The 19,794-nt window shown below is 37.9% G+C and overlaps 1 protein-coding gene across 2 annotated transcripts in view; it reads right to left on the bottom strand.

Moving 5' to 3' along the window:
* The window catches only part of ZNF451 (zinc finger protein 451), a 97,167-nt gene that overhangs the window by 25,982 nt on the left and 51,391 nt on the right, over positions 1-19,794 (bottom strand). For both annotated transcript variants that reach the window (XM_078055189.1, XM_078055188.1), the window contains exons 8-10: positions 15,308-15,461; positions 14,682-14,829; positions 3,815-5,424 (exon numbers count right to left, since the gene is read on the bottom strand). In XM_078055189.1, the coding sequence (XP_077911315.1) occupies positions 3,815-5,424; positions 14,682-14,829; positions 15,308-15,461 (1,912 nt within the window). The remainder of the gene's footprint in view (positions 1-3,814; positions 5,425-14,681; positions 14,830-15,307; positions 15,462-19,794) is intronic.

Consider the following 19,794-nt stretch of genomic DNA (forward strand, 5'->3'; position numbering starts at 1 on the left):
AATTGCCAAAATCATTACAGCTTCCACTACCTCCAAAACTGCTCCCATCATTACCAAATCCATTATAGCTAAGGATTTCTTTAAAAGTAATTTATACAAGGAATTTTTTAAAAAATAATGTACTGGAGGGATGCCTGGGCGGCTCAGTGGGTTAAGCGTCTGCCTTCGGCTCAGGTCATGATCCTGAGTCCTGGGGTAGAGTCCCTCATTGGGCTCCTTGCTCGGAAGGGAGCCTGCTTCTCCCTCTGCCTGCAGCTTCCCCTGCTTGTGCTGCTCACTCTCTGTCTCTCTGACAAATAAATAAAATCTTTAAAAAGAAATAATGTACTGGAGAAACTAGAAGACCAAATTTTGAGGCTAAATAACCAAAATCTTGTACCATCCATCAAAATAAAATTTCAAGGTTATCTGTTAAGAACTTCTCCCACCAGAAGTTTCTTTTCCCAATCTAGACTGATTTATTAGTAACCTGTTAGCTATGTTAAAAACCCTAGAGAGCATGGGCACCTGGGTGGCTCAGTTGGTTAAGCAACTGCCTTCGGCTCAGGTCATGATCCTGGAGTCCTGGGATCGAGTCCCACATCGGGCTCCCTGCTCGGCAGGGAGTCTGCTTCTCCCTCTGACCCTCCTCCCTCTCATGCTGTCTCTCATTCTCTCTCTCTCTCAAATAAATAAATAAAATCTTAAAAAAAAAAAAAAAAAACCCTAGAGAGCAGAAATGAAATAACCTACAACCCTGCTACCATAAAGTGGTGCATAAGAGGTCCTGGTAGCACACCAGCACCTCCCACCATAAACACATCTTTTCTTGGTTCTCTTAGATTCTTTCCTCTTCCACCATTTTCCAACTCTTGTTCTCCATCCCTCTCATTTCTTTCATACTTTTCTATAATGATAAGGCCTTGAAGTTTCTAGTGGTTAGCAATGTAAACCTTAATATTTTAAACTATTTTTAAAATGACTAGGTTTTACTCTACCTAATAGAGACTCCTTCAAATATACTACTGTCATCTCCTCCCCATTTCCAAGCCACCCATCTTCTTTTATCTTTTCTTAAAATTCTTAGTAATTGTAGGGGTCCCTGGCTAGCTCAGTCGGTGGAGTATGTGACTCGATCTCCGGGTCGTGAGTTTGAGCCCCATGTTAGGTGTAGAAATTACTTAAAAAAATTTTTTTTTAATTCTTAGTTAACTGTAGATTTAGATACTACAATCATCTACCAAACACAGACCAACATAAATTCCCAAAAACTAATCGGAAAAACAAAAGAAAAGCACAAGAGAATACAAAAACAGTGTGATCACTGCTTTACTGTTTGAAGTAGAGCTGAATGGGTCAGTAGCAGGTCATGTAATCATTTCTTACATAAAACACGCCATGACTAAAGATGATACTGAGATCTACACATGCTATAGAGCAAGGCTGCATAAACTCAATAGTTCACAAAAATAGTTTATAAAAAAATTTTAGGGGCACCTGCGTGGCACAGTTCATTAAACGTCCAACTCTTGGCTTCGGCTCAGGTCATGATCTCAGGGTCATGAGATCAAGCCCTGAGTCGGGCTCTGTGTTCAGTGTGGAGTTTGCTTGAGTTTCTCTTTCTCTCTCTCCCTGTGCCCCTCCCGCTCATGCGTAAGCTTTCTCTCTAAAACAAATAAATCTTTAAAAAAACATTTTAGCCAAAATTTTCATATATCCTCCCTGTCCCCACTATATATTGTATAATTTACCAAAATCTAATATTTATTTAAAAGAATATACACTTAAAATTATACTTCTAAATGAAATAAAAACATTGTACCCTTCTAGACTTACTCAGTCTTATCACATGGTGCAAGAAGTCAAGTCTAGAGTAATTACAAAGGAATCTATACCTCAGTTTTCTCCCTGGTTTCTTGCTACCACTTGTAACTTCTTTTTTTTTTTTTAAAGATTTTATTTATTTGAGAGAGAGAGACAGAACACAAGCAGGGGGAGTGGCAGGCAGAGGGAAAGGGAGAAGCAGGCTCCTCACTGAGCAGTGAGCCCGATGCAAAGCCTGATCCCAGTCCACTGGGATCATGACCTGAGCCAAAGGCAGACACCCAACCCACTGAGCCACCCAGGAGCCCCTGTAACTCTACTTCTAATTGCCATTTTAACTCTAAGTAATAGTTTTGCTTCCAAGAAAATCATAACAAAAATATACAAATTCTGAAGTGATCTTTAAGACTTCTCATACTTATAAAATTAGGCCAAAATATGAGGATGTGGAGGAAAAGGAACCCTTCCTTATACACTGCTGGTGGGAATGCAAACTGGTACAGCCACTGTGGAAAACAATATGGAGGTTCCTTGAAAAATTAAAAAGAGAATTACCATATAATCCAGTAATTCTACTCCTGGATAGTTACCCAAAGAATATGAAAATACTAATTCAAAAAGATATACGCATCACTTTGTTAAATGCAGCATTATTTACAATAGTCAAATTATGGACACAACCCAAGTGTCCACTGATAAATGGATAAAGATGACATGGCATGTATGTGCATTTTATATATTTATATATATATATATATATATATATATATATATAAACAAAATATTACTCAGCCATAAAAAGGAATGAAATCTTGCCATTTGCAACAACATGGATGGATCTAGAGGGTATAATGCCAGAAAGACAAATACCATAGGATTTCACTCATGTGGAATTTAAGAAATAAAGGGAAAAAAAGACAAAAAACCAGATTCTTAAATATAGAGAACTGGTGATTACCAGATGGAAGTTGGATGGGGGGATGGATGAAATAGGTGAAGGGCTTAAGAGTACACTTTATCATAACGAGCACTGACTACTATATAGAATTGGTGAATCACTAATATTGTACACCTGAAAACTAATACGTTAACTACACTGGAACAAAAAAAAATTTTTTTTTTTTTTTAAAGATTTTATTTATTTATTTGATAGAGATAGAGAGAGGGAGAGCACAAGCAGGGGGAATGGCAGGCAGAGGGAGAGGAAGAGGCAGGCTCCCCGCTGAGGAAGGAGCCCGACGTGGGGCTCGATCCCAGGACTCTGGGATCATGACCTGAGCCGAAGGCAGCCGCTTAACTGACTGAGCCACCCAGGCGCCCCTAAAAAAAATTTTTTTAATAAAAAAAGATTCAGCCAACAACAACAAAAGAATAAAGTCAAAATAGAAACAAAAAGAGTTCACTTGATTTATCTTTTTAATGAACCTAAATCTAAATGATAAGAATCTAAATGTTCAGGATAACTTTCAAATCTGACTTTCAGAAAGACTATCAATTTCCATCATCTCTCAAAATTCCCATGCTTTCTGTAAAAGAAAATGTTATCTTAAACACATTGTTAAAAGCTAATATAGACTCGGGGCACCTGGGTGGCTCAGTTGTTAAGCGTCTGCCTTTGGCTAGGGTAATGGTCCCAGGGTCCTCGGATCTAGCCCCGCATCGGGCTCCCTGCTCAGCAGGAAGCCTGCTTCTCCCTCTCCCACTCCCCACTGCTTGTGTTCCCTCTCTCGCTGTCTCTCTGTCAAATAAATAAAATCTTAAAAAAAAAAAGCTAATATATACTCTTCGTCCCCTTAAGTTTAGAGTAGTTGAATATTTAAATATTAATATTTATTAGTGTTTAGGAATATACATCCCTAAAAAGTGTACACACTAATTAACTGATCATCCTACCATGTTTCTTACTTCAAAACTGAGTCATTATTAGCTTTCACAAAAATGTCTACAATACACGTATGTTTCTCTATCAGCATATGAAATTTGCACAGACATTAGAATTGAAAAGCCATACCTATATTCTGACAGCCTTGGTCATTCTCAGCTCCTTTCTCCACGTCTGAATTTTTTGGATGGCTTACTGTCTGTTTCAGTTTTCTCTCCGTACGTGAGGCACTGGCAGCAAACTTGTATAGGCTTGTTTTCTCAGATCCAAAATGAGCCACACTGGGTTTCCGTAAAAAGCAATGTTTCCTATGGAAGTGCTGCTGAGCACTCTCAGGATCATGAAATGCTTTAGTGCAGGTGCCACACTTGATCACATACTGTTGCTCCTCTTCCTCCTCACTGTTTTCTTCTCTGTGCACTTGATGGATATGAGTGTTAATGTCGGTTACGCTCTGTGCTGTTGCTGAACACAAGCTGCAGCGAAACCACAGTTTACCTTTATCCAACATGGTGTGGAGACATCTACTATAATCTTCCTTTCTGTTGACTTTACAGATGTAACTCTCACGGCAACCACAGGTTAACAAGTTACTAGTCTCTATTACTGGAAAATCATTCTCAGTTTTAATTGAAGTTTCAGTTTTTTCAGGCACAAACACATAATCTATGCTGTGGTGCTCCTTATAATGACTTAAAAATGCTTCTTCCACATTAAAGATAAGATCACAAAGCCCACAGAAGTACTTAACCTTTATTTCATTGTTATGCTCATCTTGGCAATGGCGGTATAGTGTTTCTACCTTGTGAAAAGTCTTTTTGCAATGGGCACAGCTGTATCTATGAAACTGGTGACTTGCTAAAGACATGCAATGCTGTTTTACACATTCTTGGGAATCAAACATATCTTCACAAATTCGGCATTGCCATTTACCCCTTGGAGGACTGTTTGCTGGAGAATGATCAATAATAGTAATAGTTGAAGAAGGAGTCTCAGCAGTCACATTACTCACCAGTGTTGTAGAAGATGAAGGCAAAGTTTCACCTTCTACCTCATCTGTCTCATAAAAATATCTGTGTCCATTATGAAATTCAGTCACGTGTGCCATGATAGTCTCTTTTCTCGTTAACTCCTTTTTGCATGTCCGACACCAGAAAAGAAAGTTATTTAAATGTGCTCCTCCATGAATTCGGCTCATGTGTAAACGGATGACCCCTGAATCTTCACACACCTTTCCACAGACCACACACTTATAACACATTGTGTTTGCTGAGAAAACATGCTTTTCCACTGCGTCTTCACTTGGGAATCGTTGATGACATTCACAAAACCAAGTTTTTACAACTGACTTTTCTTTCTGAACACAAACTATACCTTCATGGCTTCTACCTTCTAAATTCATCTTCTTTTTTGGAACAGTGGTGCAATCTTGTGAGCTAGATTCTCGAACAGACATAGTTCTTTTAAGTGATGAAAATTTTGATTGATCTAGTAATAGATGCAAGTCAGAAGGAGGTTTGTTCCCTTCACTGCTGTGGCAATAAAGTAAGACTGATTCTTCCATTGAGGTAATGACTCGGACTTTGTGCCCTGAATTCTGCTTGTGATTTCGGGTACTGGTTTCATCCATAAAGACTTGCTTGCAATTTGGACAATAACCTCTTAATACGAATTTTTCTGCAACTTGGGCAATGCTCTTCTCAGCTATAGCTACAGGACCAGCATTTCGACAACGAACTCTAAATTGGATAAAAAAAAATAAACTCTTTCGTAAGTACTTTCTAAATACAGTAACTCTGCTTTTTCATAGGAATTATAAACAATGTACACATAAAATACTGAAAGATATTTTTCAATAAAAATGCAGATAATAGAATAATTTCATCTCAAAATACCTGAGTATTACCTACATTTTGTCTGTTTCTAATCCATATGCAGAATAGTAAAACTAAAATCAAGATTAAAAAATTCATACAAGTATTTGGAAAATGAATCCCTAACTCTTTAGAAGTTAAACAACAAATTTCTAATAAATCTATGGGTCAAAGAACAAATTAAAAGGGAAAAGGTAAAATATTTTTAAATGAATGAAAATGAAAACAGCTTATCAAAATCTGAAGGTAAAGCCATGCTTAGAGGAAAATTTATAACTTTAAATGTTTATATAGAAAAAGAAGCTCCAAAGGCAATTTAAGCTGCTACCTTAAGCTAGAAAAGGATAAGCAAATTAAATCCAAAGTTTAAAGAGCAGAAATCAACAAAGTAAAAAATGGGCAAACAATAGAGAATCATCAGTAAAGTCAAATTCTGGTTGTTTTTAAAGATGAACAAAAATCTATTTGAGACAGATTGTAAAAATAAATATAAAAGCTAAAAATAAACTTAAAAAAAAAAAGCTGAATTTCATAAAAAATGAAGTAAACAAAATATATTCCTGAAGCAAGAATAAGCAAAGGATTCTCAGACAGGACAGAGAAAACAACCATGAAAAGAAAACTACTAAATTACACTTAAGGAGATTAAAAGCTTCGGCTCATCAAAAGACATAATATGAATATATAAAGTCTAGACTGGGAGAGAATTATATTCATATTTCTGACAAAATATTTGTATCTAGAATACATCAAGTACCCCAACTCACTATGAAAAAAAAGCAAACAATCCAATTTTTAAACTAGGCAAAAGACTTAGATATTTCACAAAGATAAATGAATGACCCATAAACCCAAGAAAAAGTGCCCAACATCATTGTTCATCAGGAAAATGCAGATTAAAACCATAAAGAGACACTCAAAAGAACAGCTAAAATGAAACAGACTGGCAATACCAAACCTTTGCAATGATGCAAAATAACTGGAATTCTCATACCTTGTTGGTACAAACACTGGGAAAATATTTAGTAGTTTCTTATAAAATTAAATATACACCTACTCTTTGATCCCAGCAATTCCACTCCTAGATATTAGTCCAAGATGAATGAAAACCTATGTCCATAAGACTTGTACAAAATATATACAGCTTCATTCACAATAGCTAAAAACTTTAATCCAAACGTCCATCAACATGAGAATGAATAAACAAATTGTGCTGAGTTCATGTAACAGACTACTACTAACCAATAAAAAGGAACAATGTCTTAAACAATATAGATGAATCTCACAGATAAAATGACAAATACAAAAGAGTACATACTATATGATTCCATTTACATGATGTTCTAAAGATGAAGCCAATGCAAGGTGGAAAAAATATCAGAATAGAGACTAGAGGGGTGAGAGGGTGGGTAACGACTGGGAAGGGACACTTCCCACATTCCCGACTGGAATGGAACTTTCCCGACTGGAATGGAACTTTCCACAGAGAGTAATTATTATGATAAAAGTGTAGGTTAACAGATGTAGCCATCTGTCAAACTCACAAAAGTTAAGGTGTGTACACTGCAATGAATTTAATTTGTATCTCAAAAACAGAACTTTCAAAATAATGAAGGGAAATAAGGAGCATACAGATGTATACATAAAACAAGAATGACAGGGAGGAAATATGGTGGAGGAGTAGGGGACCCTATTTGAACTGGTCCCCGGAATTGAGCTGGGTATCTACCAGACCACTCTGAGCACCCACGAAACCAGCCTGAAATGTAAGAAGATCTGGATCTCTACAAACAGAATATCACAGGCGGTTGGTTTCGAGGTACGAAGGTACGAAGCGGGGAGCCGTGGGACCGCGGGCAGATATTGGACGATAAACAGCAGCGGGAGGGTGCCTGGCCGTGGGGATCCTACACCACCGGTGAGCGACAGCCTCGCACGCTGGGGACGCGGCACAGACTCGGAGACCGGTAGCGGCAGGGAAAGGACTTTAGGGCAGCCCCTGGGGCGGAAACCCGGAGCAGTGGGGTCGCGTGCGTGTGAACTGGGAGCGGCTGGCGGTTTTAGAAGCAAAAAGGACAGAGACGTGCTCCGACCTGGAGGCAGGACTGGGAGCACTGCGGAGGGGCGCACAACCGAGGCCGCTGCAGTTTATAGCAGCAGGGACAGAAACGGAGACAGTGTGGCCTGCAGAGCTCACTGAAGAACAGACTGTGATCTCTCTGCTCTGAGGCAGAGGGTTGGAAATGATCTCTTCCACTCTGACTGGCGGAGGAGACGCAGAAAGCTGCCAGGGAAAGGCGCCAGAGAACAAAAGCCCCCAAAACTGATTCCCGCTGAGCCCATCCCCCGCCACAGGGGGGCAGGGCAACTCCGCCCAAACAGGGTTGCCCGAGTAACAGCGCGGCAGGCCCCTCCCCCAGAAGACACGCTGGGAAAACAACAGGCCAGCAACCCTAAGGTCCCAAGAAAACAGGTGCATCTTGCTTGGGTTCTGGTCAATAATTTGGACTCTATACATTCTCTCAAACACCCATCAACAGAATGACTAGGAGGAGGAGTCCCCAAAACAGAAAAGACTCAGAGATTATGACTTATGCTGCAGATTTACAAATGGATGCAGATATAACCAAGATGTTGGAGATGGAATTCAGGCTAGCAATTGTAAAGACAATGGCTAGAATGGAGAAATCAATTAATGACAACACAGAGTCTCTAAGGGCAGAAATGAAAGCTGAATTGGCAGAACTTAAAAATGCTATCAATGAGATCCAATCCAATCTAGATAATCTAACAGCTAGGGTAACTGAGGCAGAAGAGAGAATAAGCGAAAAGAGGAGGCCAGGGAAAAACAACTCAGTATCCATGAAAATAGAATCAGAGAAATAAGTGACACCATGAAGCGTTCCAATGTCAGAATAATTGGAATCCTGGAGGGAGTGGAGAGAGAGAGAGGGCTAGAAGATGTATTTGAGCAAATCGTAGCTGAGAACTTCCCTAATCTGGGGAATGAAACAAACATTCGCGTCCTAGAGGCAGAGAGGACCCCTCCCAAGATCAAGGAAAACAGGCCAACACCCCGGCATGTAATAGTAAAATTTGCAAATCTTAGAACCAAGGAAACCATCTTAAGGGCAGTTAGGGGGAAGAGATTCCTTACGTATAGAGGGAGAAACATCAGAATAACGTCAGACCTATCCACGGAGACCTGGCAAGCCAGAAAGGCCTGGCAAGACATATTCAGGGTACTAAATGAGAAGAACATGCAGCCAAGAATACTTTATCCGGCAAGGCTTTCATTTAGAATGGATGGAGAGATGCAGAGCTTCCATGACCAGCAGAAACTGAAAGAATATGTGACCACTAAGCCGGCCCTGCAAGAAATATTAAGGGGGGTTCTATAAAAGGAGAAAGACCCCAAGAGTGATCTACAACAGAAATTTACAGGGACAATCTATAAAAACAACATCTTCACAGGCAACATGATGACAATTAATTCATATCTTTCAATAATCACTCTCAACGGGAATGGCCTAAATGCTCCCATAAAACGGCACAGGGTTGCAGATTGGATAAAAAGACAGGACCCATCCATATGCTGCCTACAAGAGACTCATTTTGAACCTAAAGATACATCCAGACTGAAAGTGAAGGGATGGAGATCCATCTTCCATGCCAGCCGACCTCAAAAGAAAGCTGGGGTAGCAATTCTTATATCAGACAAATTAGATTTTAAACTAAAGTCTGTAATTAGAGACACAGAAGGACACTATATCATTCTTGAAGGATCTATCCAACAAGAAGATCTAACAATTGTAAATATCTACGCCCCCAACATGGGAGCAGACATCTACATAAGCCAACTGTTAACCAAAATAAAGTCATACCGATAACAATACGTTAACTGTAGGAGACCTCAATACCACTCTCAGCAATGGACAGATCATCTAAGCAGAAAATCAACAAGGAAACAAGAGCTTTGAATGATACATTGGACCAGATGGACCTCATAGATATTTACAGAACATTCCACCCTAAAACAACAGAATACTCATTCTTCTTGAGCGCACATGGAACTTTCTCCAGAACAGACCACATACTGGGTCACAAATCAGGTCTCGACCAATACCAAAAGATTGAGATTATTCCCTGCATATTCTTAGACCACAATGCTTTAAAACTGGAACTCAATCACAAGAAAAAATTTGGCAGAAATTCAAACACTTGGAAGCTAAAGACCACTCTGCTCAAGAATGGGTCAACCAGGAAATCAAAGAACTTAAACAATTCATGGAAATCAATGAGAACGAAAACACACTGGTCCAAAACCTATGGGATACTGCAAAGGCAGTCCTAAGGGGGAAATACATAGCCATCCAAGCCTCACTCAAAAAAATAGAAAAATCCCGAATTCACCAACTAACTCTACACCTTAAAGAACTAGAGAAAAAGCAACAAACGATGCCTAAGCCAAGCATTAGAAGGGAAATAATTAAAACTAAAGCAGAGGGGCGCCTGGGTGGCTCAGTCATTAAATGTCTGCCTTCGGCTCAGGTCATGATTCCAGGGTCCTGGGATCGAGCCCCGCGTCGGGCTCCCTGCTCGGCAGGAAGTCTGCTTCTCCCTCTCCCACTCCCCCTGCTTGTGTTCCCTCTCTTGCTGTGTCTCTCTCTGTCAAATAAATAAAATGTTAAAAAAAAAAAAAAAAACTAAAGCAGAGATCAATGAATTAGAAACCAGAAACAGTAGATCAGATCAACGAAACTAGAAATTGGTTCTTTGAAAGAATTAATAATATCAATAAACCACTGGCCAGACTTATCCAAAAGAGAAGAGAAAGGACCCAAATTAATAAAATTATGAATGAAAGGGGAGAGATCACGACTAACACCAAGGAAATAGAAACAATTATTAGAAATTATTATCATCATTTATATGCCAATAAACTGAGCAATCTAAATGAAATGGAGGCCTTCCTGGAAACCTATAAGCTGCCAAGACTGAAACAGGAAGAAATGGACAACCTGAATAGGCCAATAACCAGTAACGAGACTGAAGCAGTGATCAAAAACCTCCCAAAAAACAAGAGTCCAGGGCCTGATGGATTCCCTGGGGAATTCTACCAAACATTCAAAGAAGAAATAATACCTATTCTACTGAAGCTGTTTCAAAAAATAGAAACAGAAGGAAAACTTCCAAACCCATTCTATGAGGCCAGCATTACCTTAATCCCCAAACCAGGCAAAGACCCCAACAAAAAGGAGAATTTCACACCGATATCCCTGATGAATATGGATTCCAAAATCCTCAACAAAATCCTAGCTAATAGGATCCAACAATACATTAAAAGGATCGTCCACCACGACCAAGTGGGATTTATCCCCGGGATGCAAGGGTGGTTCAACACTCGCAAATCAATCAATGTGATAGAACACAGTAAGAGGAGGGAGAAGAACCATATGGTCCTCTCAACTGATGCAGAAAAAGCATTTGACAAAATACAACATCCTTTCCTGATTAAAACTCTCCAGAGCATAAGGATAGAGGGAACATTCCTCAAGTTCATAAAATCCATCTATGAAAAACCCACAGCGAATATCATCCTCAATGGGGAAAAGCTGAGAGCCTTTCCCTTAAGATCAGGAACACGTCAAGGATGCCCATTCTCGCCACTATTGTTCAACATAGTATTAGAAGTCCTAGCAACAACAATCAGACAACAAAAGGAAATAAAAGGTATTCAAATTGGCAAAGAAGAAGTCAAACTCTCTCTTTTGAAACGACATGATACTTTATATGGAAAACCCAAAAGACTCCACCCCCAAATTACTAGAACTCATCCAGCAATTCAGTAATGTGGCAGGATACAAAATCAATGTACAGAAATCAGTTGCTTTCTTATACACTAACAACGCAACTGTAGAAAGAGAAATTAGAGAAACGATTCCATTGACAATAGCACCAAAAACCGTAAGATTCCTCGGAATAAACCTAACCAAAGAGGTAAAGGATCTATACTCTAGGAACTACAAAACACTCATGAAAGAAATTGAAGAAGACACAAAAAGATGGAAAAATATTCCATGCTCATGGATCGGAAGAACAAACATTGTTAAAATGTCTATGCTACCCAGAGCAATCTATACCTTCAATGCCATCCTGATCAAAATTCCAATAACATTTTTCAAAGTGCTGGAACAAACAATCCTAAAATTTGTATGGAATCTGAAAAGACCCCGAATTGCCAAGGAAATGTTGAAAAAGAAAAACAAAGCTGGCGGCATCACGTTGCCCAATTTCAAGCTATATTACAAAGCTGTGATCGCCAAGACAGCATGGTACTGGCACAAAAACAGACATATAGACCAATGGAACAGAATAGAGAACCCAGATATGAACCCTCAACTCTATGGTCAAATAATCTTTGACAAAGCAGGAAAAAACATGCAATGGAAAAAAGACAGCCTCTTCAATAAATGGTGCTGGGAAAACTGGACAGCCACATGCAGAAGAATGAAACTCGACCATTCTCTAACACCATTCACAAAGATAAACTCAAAGTGGATGAAAGACCTCAATGTGAGACAGGAATCCATCAAAATCCTAGAGGAGAACATAGGCAGTAACCTCTTTGACATCACCCACAGCAACTTCTTTCAAGATACATCTCCAAAAGCTAGTGAAACAAAAGCAAATATGAACTTTTGGGACTTCATCAAGATAAAAAGCTTCTGCACAACAAAGGAAACAGTCAACAAAACAAAGAGGCATCCCACAGAATGGGAGAAGGTATTTGCAAATGACACTACAGATAAAGGGCTGGTATCCAAGATCTATAAAGAACTTCTCAAACTCAACACCCAAAAAAACAAATAATCAAGTCAAAAAGTGGGCAGAAGATATGAAAAGACACTTCTCTGAAGAAGACATACAAATGGCTAACAGACACATGAAAAAATGCTCATCATCATTAGCCATCAAGGAAATTCAAATCAAAACCATATTGAGATACCACCTTACACCAGTTAGAATGGCAAAAATGGACAGGGAAAGAAACAACAAATGTTGGAGAGGTTGTGGAGAAAGGGGAACCCTCTTACACTGTTGGTGGGAATGCAAGTTGGTACAGCCACTTTGGAAAACAGTGTGGAGGTGCCTCAAAAAGTTAAAAATAGAGCTACCCTATGACCCAGCAATTGCACTCCTGGGTATTTAGCCCAAAGACACAGATGTAGTGAAAAGAAGGGCCATATGCACCCCAACGTTCATAGCAGCAATGTCCGCAATAGCCAAACTGTGGAAAGAGCCGAGATGCCCTTCAACAGATGCATGGATAAAGAAGATGTGGTCCATATATACAATGGAATATTACTCAGCCATCAGAAAGGATTAATATCCAACTTTTACGTCAACATGGATGGGACTGGAAGAGATTATGCTAAGTGAAATAAGTCAAGCAGAGAAAGTCAATTATCATATGGTTTCACTTATTTGTGGAACATAAGGAATAGCATGGAGGACATTAGGAGAAGGAAGGGAAAAATGAGGGGGGGGAATTGGAGGGAGACATGAATCATGAGAAACTATGGACTCTGAGAGACAAACAGGGTTTTAGAGGGGAGGGGGGAGGGGGGATTGGTTAGCCCCGTGATTATTAAGGAGGGCACGTACTGCATGGGGCACTGGGTGTTATACGAAAACAATGGATCATGGATCACCACATCAAAAACTAATGATGTATTGTATGGTGACTAACATAATAAAATTTAAAAAAATAATAATAAAATAAATAAATTTATGCAAAAAAAACCCCCCAAGAATGACAGTGTTGATTATTATTAAAGCTGGGGTAATGGGTAAATGGAAGTTCAGCATACTATTAACTTCATTTCTGTTGAAATTTTACATAATAAAAAATTAAGAATAAAAATAACAGGCAGAACCAGGATTTCAACTCATGAAATATAAGTCAGAACCAGGACTGTTAAACTTAGTAGTTACAGAGTATATACAGAGAATTTTATTCTACTGCCTCAAGTTTATTGAGAACGTATTTTACTTCAAGGTTTGTGAAAATAATTGTTTTATTTAAACAAATGTTTTATTTAAACTTTAACAATTGTCATTTAGTAGATATAAACTTTTAATACATTTTAATGGTATAACAGGAAAAACAGACTAAAAGACACAGCACCTAAACAGAAAATACGTACAGACTTTGTTTAGATCATGATTCCAACAAACCAAATGTAAAATAAAAAACTTCATGAGATAATCAGGGAAATTTGATAACTGACTAGTTTTTGATGCTATTAAAAAATACCAGTTTTTAAAGGTGTGATAACAGTATTACAGAATTAAAAAAAAAAAAAGTCCTTACCATTTATAGCTACATACTGAAGTATTTATAGATAGAATGACATGATTTACTTTGAAATAATAATTTGCAGGGGGTGACAACAGAAATGAAACATGACTGCCCTGTGTTGATAATTACTGAAGCTGGGTGAAAGGTACACTGCTTGATAATTTCCATTGTAAAGCCAATGATTATTTGATAAATTTGGCCTTTCACAGAAATTTAATCTTTCATATGTATATGATACTTTTCATTCTGGCTGACTTAAAGCCAAGGTTCTATTTTAACCTGCTCCTCCCCTATATACATACTACTCACATAACACACAGAGAAAAATACACATAGAGCTGTTCATTTTACATTCACAGCAATATCAATATATCCACGTTCTCCACACCTTTAACTTCTCTTATTATGCTAAATTTGATTAATTTCCAGACTAATGTACATTCTCATTTTAAAAGCAGAGAAACATAAAATAGAAAAGTATTTGTTGAATCCTCCCTCTGGTAAAGAGCTACTAGGGAGGGGCGCCTGGGTGGCTCAGTTGGTTAAGCAACTGCCTTCGGCTCGGGTCGTGATCCTGGAGTCCCGGGATCGAGTCCCGCATCGGGCTCCTTGCTCGGCGGGGAGTCTGCTTCTCCCTCTCCCGCTTCCCACCTCTTGTGCTCTCTCTCTCAATAAAATAAATAAAATCTTTAAAAAAAAAAAAAAAAAAGAGCTACTAGGGTAGGATTCCCTTAAGCCCGACTAATCCTGTACAAACCTGAAATGGGCAGTGAGCTCCATGTGGGAACGTAGTGTCTGGTGGCAGGCCACACACTTAACTTGAAATGGGACATCTTTGCACAGAGAGATCAGAAGTTTCTTTGCAAAAGACGGAAATGATATTGGATGTGCTATCCCCTGGTCATCTGAAAGACAAAATAAACTATAACTTGCAAAGATTTGAGTAGATAGCAACCTAACCTTCCTCCCCTTTGCCTTTCTCAACACTGGCTGGCATAAGTAAAAGATTGTTATTTACGTGATAAAAATCTAAGGAAAGTAATTTTCTAGCTTTAAGTGCAAAAGTTGCTGAACTCATGCTCAAAATCTGAGTCTTAAATGCAGAGTAACATCCAACTTCCCAGATATTATGGATATATAAAAACATCATCCTAAATAAATATTTTCTTCCCAAGTTTCTTCATTCCTCAAAGTAAGTAAACCTGTTAGGTGCAGATCAATATTGAGAAATCTTTTTAGAAAAATAAAAATGAGGACCATCTTTCACTTTTATGTCTTCAATCTAATGTGAGGATAAGTTTTCTCAAGAATTATCTGAGAAGTATGGTAAATCAGCAAAGATTAAAGTAGTTCAATAATTTTCAGAAGAGAGTATTAACATACCACCCAGTTTAAAATTCTGACGGAAATGATTCTTTCCAGACATATGCTTCAAACACTCATCCTTGCTGCTAAAAAGAAGGAAGCAATTTGGACACGCAAAACACTGAATAATCTGAGGAAGAAGGTTGTTTTTATGTTCATCATCTGCAGCTTCCTAAAATACAAGGCAAAGCTGTATTACAGACAACTAAAATCAATATTCAATCTTTTAAAATCAATTTTCAAAATTTATTTATTTGGAATATTCTGTATCAGGTTTTAACATGAAAACTTTTCTTCCCTGAGTGTGAACTATGGAATTTTTATCATAAATGAGGTTCCATATGTGAATTAAAAATTTTTTTCTTAAAAACAAAACTTGACCATCTTTCTGTGACAATAAATATACATTTACTTTTATGTTTTTCCTTTTTTTATATACATCTATGTTAATGGATAAATGTTTTCATATCACATACACTTTTTCTTCCATTTTTCCTTCTTCACTCTACTCTGCAATATAACCTACGTTTATGTGTTCTTCCATAAATGTCTCCATGCTTAATAATTTACAAAAATATATAGAAATAAACATACAGGGGACTGCCATTGTTTGACCAAATACTGTCATCTTACAGACTCTTCTGCCGCTTAGTTTCTCTTATTCCACAATACCTAACGGAAATCCCCCCAAATCAACCGGCATATCTCTAATTCATTCTTCTCAATGGTGGCAAACTATTCCAGTTACTAAGACTTAGTCAACTATTCATTTCCAGGCTTTTCTTCTCTTGCTACTATAAACAATGGTACTGTAACCAACCTTAAACACATATCCTTATTTATAGGTGTGTTTTCTCATTATTCCAAGTGGCACCATTGGGTTAAAAGGTTTAGTACTTGAATATTAAAGGATACGATACGATAGATTTTCAAAGAGGCTCTATCAATTTACATATTCCCTAGGAGTGACTGAACCTGGCACAATAGCTCCTATAGATCATTTTTTCATTTTTGCAGTCTGACAGATATTGTGATACTCATTGTTACCTTAATTAGTATTTCCTACTAGTGAGTCTGAGCACTTAATTCATACAATTCTATAGATATTCCATATTCCGTGGATTGTTTATTCATATCCTTTGTTTCAATCATTTTTGTTTTCTCCTCTTCTGGTCAACTTGTATCTTTTCTTCATTATCAAAACTAACTGTGCCATGCTCCATTTTGCAAATACTTTTCAAACATCTATTAATTTTATATGTGGTCATTTAAAAATTTTGACGTAGTCAAACAGGTATGTCTTTTCTAGTGTCCAGAAAGTGTCCAAACTTGGTTAAGAGGCTCCTCTATCTCAAAACTAAAAATAATAAAAAAAAAATTTTAAGTAAATTCTGTCCCCAATGTGGGGCTCGAATTCATGACCCCAAGATCAAGAGTCATGTGTTCTACAGACTGAGCCAACCAGCTGACCCAAAACTGAAAATATTTTAAAGTGTATATTTATATGTATGTGTGCTTGTATATATATATAATTTAACATCTTGTTAATGGTCTTTAGAATAATAGCCTTAAAAGTTGTACTGTGTCTTCTTAAATTTACTATCATTAACATTAGGGATATAGAAATAGTATATGTGGGATGCCTGGTGGCTCAGCTGGTTAAGCGTCTGCCTTCAGCTCAGGACATGATTCCAGGGTCCTGGGATGGAGTCCCACACTGGGTTCCTTGCTCAGCAGGGAGCCTGCTTCTCCCCCCTGCCTGCCACTCCCCCTGCTTGTGCTCTCTCTCCGACAAATAAATAAATCTTAAAAAAAAAAAAAAAAAAAAAAGAAAGAAATACTATATGTAGTGTTTATGAGATGCAACAGAAGGAATAAGAAATTCACATCTGTATTGAGCACATGTAAAACATCACATTAGGGTTTAAAATCTAATAATCCCACGAATACTATTTTCATTATTTACAAATGAGAAAACTAAAATGTAGTTTTCCTCCAATCAAATAGTACCCTGGGAAGAGAGAAAACTACCATTCAAACATAGCCTTATATGTTGGTTATAAATTCCTTGCTCTTTCCACTACTCCCCACCCCATTTTAATGTTGTGAGTGCCACACAGAAGATAATATCCAAGAAGATACTTTGCATTCCAATGAGAAGGTTCTAAATGAGAGCAATAAAGGCATTTCCTAAACACAAATTTATAGAAATGTCCCTTACTTGAAGAACGCTAACAAAATAACTTTTAGTTCAATTGTGAGTCATAAATGGATTCAATATAAAGCTTGTTTAAAGTGTTTGCTCAGTAGAACAAGAATGTGATTCTATATAAAATTTTATTGAAATATACCTACTGCAAAAGTATAGCATATTTCCTTGTACAAAGAAGGGGAAGGAGTGGGAAATAGGATGTCTCATAAGTTAAAGTACTCAATTCCTTTCTACAATTATATTTCTGATTACATTAAAATAAAATACATCATATACATTTGTATACATAAAAAAAGTTAAACCACAGCATTATTTCATACCCACTAGGATGGCTGTTTTAAAAGGCACACAATAAGTGTTGTTAATAATGTGGAGAAATTGGAACCTGCATATATTGCTGTTAAGAAAATAAAATGGTAGTGTGTTGTTGGGTAACAATTTGGCAGTTCTTCAAACAATTAAACATAATTATCATATGACCCCAAAATTTAACTTAAGAAGACATATGTCCACATGAGGGTTTGTACATTTACATTATTCACAATAGCCCAAAAGTAGAAATAACCCAAGTATCCAACAACTGATGAGTTGATAAACAAAAGGTGGTATATTTCCAAATGGAACATTACTTGGCAATAAAAAGGAATGAAGTATTGATATATGTTACAGCATGGATGAACCTTGGGGTGCCTGGGTGGCTCAACTGGTTAAGCGTCTGCCTTCGGCTCAGGTCATGATCCCAGGGTCCTGGGATCAAGCCCTGCATTGGGCTCCCTGCTCCGTGGGGAGTCAGCTTCTCCCTCTGCCCCTCCCCCTGCTCGTGCTCTTTCTCCAATAAATAAATAAAATATCAAAAAAAGACCCATGGATGAACCTTGACAAAATTATGGTAAATGAAAGAATCCTGTCACAAAAGGCCACATATTATAGGATTCCATTTATACGAAATGCCCAGAAAAGGCAAAACCATAGAGACAGAAAGTAGTTTACAGATTGCCTAGGGTAGGGAAGATGGGCTAACAAGAGGGAGAAATCACTTTCAATGATAGAATGGCCCTATTGACCCACAAATGACACTGAGGTACACTGGAGCTTACAATATGTTCTCCACCACCTCCACACCTCCCTCCACCACGACCAAAAAGGGAGAAAAGCAGGAAGCTATCTAGTGGTATACCCAATGAATGGCTTTAATGTCAAAACCAACTAGACGCTTGTTACTCAAAGTGTGACCTAAGGACCAGCAGCACTGGCATCAACTACAAGCTTGTTAGGAATCTTGAATCTAAGGCCCACCTCAGATCTAGTATAAGAACTTATATTTTAACAAGATACCCAAGCGATGTGTGTGTAAAGTTTAAGAAGCACTGGCTCAGACAGAAGAAATTGGAGATGAAAGGGAAAGAGGAGGGAAGCAAGGCAAAAATGCAAATTGTGATCATTTCATGCTCTTTCATTGAAGAATGCCAGCCTTACAAAATAGAATTCATAGGCATACAATCTTCTAGTGACCTCTTCTGGCTGATTTAAGATAGGCAATTATAATCTAATGCATACCAGTTTCCTTTAGAGTTCTTGTGATGGACTCTCCAAAGAATAATAAGGAGAATTATTTTTTTAAAAGATTTTATTTATTTGACAGAGAGAGAGAGGGAACACAAGCAGGGAGAGTGGGAGAGGGAGAAGCAGGCTCCCCATTGAGCAGGGAGCCCGATGCGGGGCCCGATCCCAGGACACTGGGATCATGACCTAAGCCAAAGGCAGATACTTAACAACTGAGCCACCCAGGTGCCCTTAATAAGGAGAATTCAATGAGAGCTATGTTAGGTCCTAAGTGCTTTATATAATAGTATTATACTTTCATCAATCTTGCATGTAAGTATAACAATTCCATTTTAGAGACGAAGAATAAAGCTCACAGATGTTCAGTAACTTCTGAGTACATATAGCTAATAAAAGTGACAGTAGAATCCAGGTCTGTGTGACACCAAAGCCTTTGTTCTATTTTACCATAATCCTTCCCAGAAAGCTAAACATCATAAATTTACTTCCTGGAGACAAGGTAAAACAGCATGAAATGAGTGATTCCCAGAAAAAAAAAAGAAACAAATTAATGATATTTGGGAAAACACAAATGAGAAAATTAATTTTAAGGTTAAAATACCTATTCAGATTTACCAAAGAAAAAAAGATAAATATGCTCATTAAAATAAACAACACACTAATGGCCTGGAATAGGAAAACATGCCCTGAAAAGACTCTAGTTTTGAAAAAGGCAGAATATTAGTGACCA

Source organism: Halichoerus grypus, chromosome 9 (assembly GCF_964656455.1).
Source record: "Halichoerus grypus chromosome 9, mHalGry1.hap1.1, whole genome shotgun sequence".
Taxonomy (NCBI): domain Eukaryota; kingdom Metazoa; phylum Chordata; class Mammalia; order Carnivora; family Phocidae; genus Halichoerus; species Halichoerus grypus.